Genomic DNA, 6,608 nt, shown 5'->3' with positions numbered 1-6,608 from the left:
GAAAGAAAAATAGAGCCTGGAGTCCACTGGGGAGGCGAAGCAGCTGTAACCGTCAGCACTATTTCAGTGAGCTTGAGGTGGGAAGTTACTGGCCAACCCACAGAAAGGGGCAAGGGGATTGCAGAAAGGAAATGAGTACGTGGCTGTTGCCTCAGGAGAAGCTGCGAGCCCTGGGGTAGCCTGCAGAAGGGCAGTGCCTTGGGACAGGAGCAGAGCAGCCCTGGGGTGGCTGGGATACCTGCAAAGCAGCATGAAGCACGTGCACCTGGACACAGTTCTACTGCTCCTGCTGCTTTCTGGTGAGTAGTGGGTGAGGGGGAGGAGGGGACAAGGTCACCACCTATGTATGTGTCCTGTGGGAAGGCTGTGACCCAGAGACCACAGTGGTGTTTCACCCCAGACGCAATGAATGAAGTGTGGGTAGTCCAAGACAGAGTTAGTCCTGGAATGTGAAGAGCTGGGAGAAAAAAATGTGAGAAAGAGGAAGGTGAGGGGTTTTCCCCTACAGCCTCCTCTCTGCCTTATAGCAACAGGGCTGAGCCCTGTGCCACAGACAGGGCTTCTGGGTGGGGTGCTGTGCTGATCTAGATGAGTCATGGTATCTAGAATGGTGCCCGCAGCCTGGGATCCCTCCTGTGAGGCTCCCAGGTGGGGTGGCTGTACTGGTACATCAAGGCAGATGCGTTGCCTTTGCAGCTACCAGCTCCCACATTTGTCGTCACATTTTGAAGCCTGGCATGCCTTTAATAACACAAGAGAGGGCAGCCAGGGAGCCTCTGAGTGTGCTCGTTTCAGACTGGCACCCATCTCCATGCAGGGTGGGGGGCTGACGCTAGGTTTTGCTCCCCAGACGCTGCGCGAGGCCAGGACAGCTGTGCCGGTGAGACCCCAGCCCACCTAGCCCCGATGGCCCCCATGCCGCTGCTGCTGGGGCCTCACCACCCCCTCCTGCAGCACTGAAGCGGGGGGACGGGATCGAAGTATGCTGCAAAATCACGGTGGAGCCAGAGGAGAGGAACGAGGCCCCCGGCCTGCCCCTGGACCTGCCCCGCCGCTGCAAGGAGCTGCGCCGCTCCATGCGCCCTGCCTGCCGCTGCCTGCAGACACGCTGGCTCAGGTAGTGGCTCAGGTAGTGGCACCGTGGGGCCCTGGAGCTGCTCGGGGCAGTGCCCTGCTGTGCCCTGGTGCCTCACGGCCCTGCCTGCCCCCCAGGTTGGTGCAGAGGGCAGGGCCAACACTGAACGGCATGGACAGGCTGCGGGCACTGCACCTGAACGTCAGCAGAGACCTGGCCCACGACCTCCTCTTCTCCTTCTCCCCAGATCAGGTGAGGGGTGACCGCTGCCATCTGGGGTCCCACGCTGCGGGCTGGGCCTTGGCGCATTTCTTCCACCCCACGCTTGCAGTTGCTTCCTGGACCTGCAGCAGCTCCAGCATCCCGTGCTGAGCAGGCCCTGGGCTAGCTGGGTGCGCTGTGGAAGAGCCCTGCCTCTTTGGCCATCATTCCCCAGGGAGCTAGCCCAGAGGAAAATGTCAGATTGCGTGCCTCCTGCCTGTCCCAAGGTGCTCGCATGGCTTAAACATGCCAGGGGACCGTGTCCCACAGGGTGACAGCAGGCTGGGACTCCCGCTGGGGTCTGCCCTCGGGTCTGCCCCTTGGCTGTTGAGCACTGGTGAGAAGGGTTTGCCCTCGGGCTCCTGGCTTTTTACTGAGTTTTGCTCAGTAAAACCCACCTGAGCAGGGCTGAATTTGTGCCTGGAGCAAGGCTGGTGGGTCCTGAAAGCGGTGATGTGGCCGAGTGGGATGCTGCCTGCAAGAGACCCCCAGACCACTGCTCCTTGCTGCAGGGCCCCATGACAATCAGCTCGATGGAGGAGGGGACAGCAGGCAAAATCCGTCTCCCTCGGGAGATATTCCAGTCCCTGGGCAGCCAGGCAGCACACGTGGTGGTGACAGTCCTCGACATCCAGCAGCTCGGCATGTTCGAGGTATGAGCTCTCTATCATTTCCAGCCCCGTGCCAGCCACCAGCACATGCTGCTGGCAGCACCAGGAGGCTGTGAGGAACCGTGCTGCCAGCTCAGCTCAGCCAGCGCTGCCCCAAACAGGAGGACAACCAGATGGGGCAGGTCTTGGATGACACTGTGGTGGGCATCGTGGTGGAGGATATGGACATCTCTGGGCTGCAGGACCCTGTGCGTCTCACTTTCGCCCACCGGCAGCTGCCCTCTGTAAGCTGGATGTGCCCTCCCTCTCCCTGTCTGTCCACTGAGGCACAGGCTCACACCACTCTCCCCTTTGCAGAATGTCACCCCTCTTTGTGTCTTCTGGGATCCCAACCAAGGTATTGGTCTTGCTGGGGTCAGGAGCAAGCGGGGTGGGAGAAAGTTGGCGGGAGGTGGCACTGGATACTCCTGCAGAGCTGCCAAAAGCCTCTGGCCAGGGTGTGAAGGGTCCACTACTGTGTCGGGTCCCCACTGCTGTGTAGAGTCAGCTGGGGATGCTGAGGGCTTTGTGCTGGGAATGCTCTGTCGCTGGGACATGGCCCTAGCACTCTGCTCCTGCTGGGCAGGGGTGCCACAGCGCTATCAGACAATCCATGGCACACTGTGTGCCACACTCAGCCTCCGTCCTCCCACCTCCTTCCCACCAAGAAGCATTGCAGCTCCCCCACCTGTGCTTGAGGGTCTCTGTGGGGTGGGATGGAGGGCTTGGCTGGAGGATGCTTTGCCTGGTGCTCACTGCTGTCACCCTGTGCTGGTTGCAGGGCAGGCAGGGGGCTGGAACACCACAGGATGTGTCACAGTGCCTGGGGACAAGCAGACAGACTGTTCCTGCAACCATCTCACCTTCTTCGCCCTCCTCCTGGTGACAACCTCATTCCCTACAGCTCCTGCTTTTACCCTGGCTATGCTGCCAGCCCATCCCTCACCTACTTGGTCCCTCAAGTGTCACCACTAGCTGCACAGAGACAGTCATTTCTGCTCCCAGGCAAGCCCAGGCCTTTCTTAAAAAGAACCTCAGCCCCAGCTTCATGCCCTAGAAGGCAGGAGCATATCAGTAGGGGATGTAAAGGGTGGATGTGGCCTGACTCTGGGAGCACTGAGACTCAGGGGCCCTTCCCTCATCCTGTGCCCATACCTCGAGAGAGGTTGCATCTCCTCAGACCCACTCCCCCCTCCACTCTCCCTGGAGAAATACCTGAGGGCTCTGGGCTTGTGAGGTCCTGCAGCACCTCACCGGGAGTTCTCCTCCTGTGCTGCAGGACCCCACGCAGCCCTGTGGTTCTTGCAGCTGTAGCTAGGTTTTCTAGGTTGGTTTGGGCCCATCTGACCCAGGGTGCATGTGTTTGGCAGAACCCGGCTCTGAGTAGGTTCATGGCACAGACGGTGGTGGCTGTGGCAAATACCAGCTGTGGGGTGGCTGTGGCTTTCTCCATCTTCACCATTGCCTTCTATATTTTCTTAAGGTAGGGTGTGCCAGTGGCTCCATGGACCCTGGCTGGGTTTGGGGGTGGGAGGGACATGGGCAGTCCCAGGCCTGGTGTATCTCCATGAACCCTCTGGGGTAAGGGGTGACCCCCAGGTTGGGGCCGGGGCCAGGGGATGCTCCTCTCCCCTGACACTGGCAGTGCCTGCTGTGACCCTCCCCACGGTGTGTGGGCCCCCTCTGCCCCCCTCAGCTGTGTCCCCGGTCTTTTCTGCTCCCTGCCAGGTGCAACTACCAGCAATTCAGGTCTGAGGAGAGCCTCCACACCAACCTGGGGCTTCACATGAACCTGGTCAGCAGCCTGCTGCTGCTCAACCTGGCTTTCCTGCTCAACAGTGGGGTCTCCAGCAGGGCCATGCCGGGGCTGTGCAGTGCCCTGGGGGGGCTCACTCACTACTGCCTGCTCTGCTGCTTCACCTGGACTGCGCTGGAAGGCTGTCATCTCTACCTTCTCTTCGTCAAGGTCCTTGGCACCTACATACACCACTACCTGGCAAAGCTGTGCCTCGTCGGATGGGGTGAGCACTGGTTGTTGGGCCACCCCAGAGGGCAAGAGGGTGAGTGGGTTACAGCCAGCGGGGACAGGGCTCTGCAGTGACAGAGAGTGTAAGCCCCCATCCAGGCTCAGCACAGTGAGTGGCGTTGCCCACGGGAATTCGGGGCAGCTCCTACAGACACCATCTCCTGATGACCCCATGATCTGCTGGTGTCTTCCTTCCCACCCCTGCTCTCCCCAGCCCAGGCACTGTAAGTGACCCCCTTGCCTCCCCAGCCTACCCCACAATGGTCTCCTTTGTTCTTCAGGCTTCCCTGCTCTGGTGGTGGCTGTGGCAGGAGCCGTTGGCAGCTATGGAAAATACAACATTCGGATGACGGACCACCCGACTGTAGTCCACCTGTGCGTGGCATGGCCTCACACCACTGCCCACAGGGGTTGGGTGGCCCTTCAGCATAGGGAACAGTGACCTTGTCCTGCTGGGAGTGCAGCTGTGTGGTTTTTGTGTCCATCCTGTTCAGCTTTGCACAATGCTTCCTCTTTCCTAATCTTGATTAAAACTGAGCTGTGGTAACCGTCGTGCAACAGCACTCTGGCCACAGGCACCCAGTACTGGGAATGCACAGCCACAGATGGAACCTTAGGGTGGGCAGGAGCAGCTGGGCAGTCTCACCAAGCCTCCTTAGTCATGCCCACAGGCCTCCAGGACACAAAGGATGTCCCAGGTCCACCTGCAGTTTCCCTGGGCTTCCTCTTCCTCTGCCCTGCTGTCCCCCATGCTTCATCCTGGCCTTGGAAAAAATCACACTAGCAATGAGGGCATCTCCAAACAAGTCCTCTGGAGGAGACCATGGGGGGCTCTTGTGGGTGCTGCCATGGAGGTGGGGGTAGCAGATCTGCTGGAGACATTGCAGTTGTCTCATTTCAGGTGCTGGATCAATTCTGAACACGTCCTTGTCCACTACATCACCAACTGTGGCTATTTCGGCCTTGTCTTCCTCTTCAACACAGTCATCTTCGGGGTGGTAGCCTGGAAGAACTGCCACCTGTGGAGCACTGGAATGGTGCAGGGGCACTGCAAAGCCTGGAGGGTGGCCCTGGCAGTTGTGGGGCTTTTCTGCCTGCTGGGAGTCACCTGGGCGCTGACATTCCTCAGCTATGGCAGCTCCTCAGTGCTTATGTTCTACCTCTCTGCCATCCTGAACTCCCTCCAAGGTCAGAGACAGCTTGAAGCTCTAGCGTGCTGGCTCCCAGGGCTGGGCTGGGAAGACATGGGAGGCAAGAGCAAGCTTGGCAGTGGTTGACTGGGGTCCCAAGGCACTGGCACTGTCTGGCTCCCCTTTAGCAGGGAGCAGAGTGACCCCACCAATGGGTCCCAGCCACCAGTGCTGTGCTGTGCAGAGGTTGGAGAAGCACCCAGAGGAGACCCTCTCTCTGCCAATGCTGAGTGTCCTTCTTCCTTCCCCTGCAGGCCTCTTCATCTTCATCTGGCTGGTTGTCCTCTACTACCCAAAGATGGAGGAGACCACAAACTCCCTCTCCCACATCACGAAGAACGACAGAACCATGGCTGTGTCGCAGGGATAGCTGCTGGCTGGACTTCCTCCCAGTGAGCGCACTTGCTGCCCGCAAGCTTCCAGCCTGCAGGACACAGCTCCCTGTGGAGGACAAGCACCCCAGCTGACCAGTGTGGTCCTGGCCCTCACCAATACCTCAGTTTATCCTTCATTGGGTTTGATCCACCCCAGCAGGACTTTTTGCTTTGTCCTTTTGCTCCTGGGGGCCTGCCTTGGGCAGCACACAGCACCTTGGTGCAAGGAATCCCAACACTGCCCTTCTGCCAAAGTCCCTGCAGGCTTCGTGACCTCAGAATTGCTCTGATCTTGTTCCCCAGGGACTCTTGCTGTGGCCCATGAGCTGGCTACCTTCATCCTGGATGGGGCCATGCTGATCTTTGCCCATAATTCCCAGAAGATGGAGTGGGGCACTGGACCAGCCCAGGGGTGGGTTTTCCTGCTGTACCCGGACTCTGCAGACCCCATGAGGGTCAGGTCTGAGAATTAGCAAAAGAGGTTAATCCACCAAGCATCTTTACAATACGGCCTCTCCAAATGAACCTGGGAGAATTCTTCAGTCAGTGGATCTGCTGCGCTTGTCTCCTGCAGAACACTGCAGCTAGTAGCGATTTCCATGAGGACACCACACTTCGGCCCACTGGGCACAAGGGTGCTGCATCCCCCATACCCTCAGCCAGCTGTGGCTGCTCCCCAAGCTGCGCTGTCCCCTCCATGCTGTATTACATCTGTGTGTGCAAGTCAACACCCGTCATCTCAGAGAAAACAGCTGTCTTGTCCAATCCATGTCTGTTTTAGCATTAAAACTTTGCTAGCTGTCTAAGCACTACGGATTTAGTCTTTGATGTTTACAAGTCAGCAATGTTTATTATTTTATTAATTTTAGGGATGTATAAGTGACCTAAAATCTTTCTAGCAATTTGCTGTCATTTAGAAGGAAGAGAGATCTGTATATGCACATACACATGCATGCTGTGACACCAAGAACTGCACAAAGTCCAGTTCTGGTGGGCAAAGAGCTCCCTCTCCGTACATGCCTGTGTGACTCA

General features: G+C 58.3%; 1 protein-coding gene across 1 annotated transcript; it reads left to right on the top strand.

Moving 5' to 3' along the window:
- Window positions 1-131: 131 nt before the first annotated feature.
- ADGRG3 (adhesion G protein-coupled receptor G3) lies at window positions 132-5,572 on the top strand. The gene is given in 12 exon segments (XM_032195784.1): window positions 132-225; window positions 955-1,117; window positions 1,213-1,327; window positions 1,849-1,989; window positions 2,109-2,231; window positions 2,305-2,344; window positions 2,768-2,868; window positions 3,357-3,469; window positions 3,715-4,007; window positions 4,294-4,387; window positions 4,914-5,200; window positions 5,457-5,572. Coding segments are annotated over 12 exon segments (1,680 nt in total).
- The last annotated feature ends 1,036 nt before the right edge of the window (window positions 5,573-6,608 follow it).

The sequence above is a fragment of the Aythya fuligula genome, chromosome 12 (assembly GCF_009819795.1).
Source record: "Aythya fuligula isolate bAytFul2 chromosome 12, bAytFul2.pri, whole genome shotgun sequence".
NCBI lineage: Eukaryota > Metazoa > Chordata > Aves > Anseriformes > Anatidae > Aythya > Aythya fuligula.
Note: the sequence above shows the minus strand (reverse complement) of the source record. Positions and strands in the feature narration are given on the sequence as shown.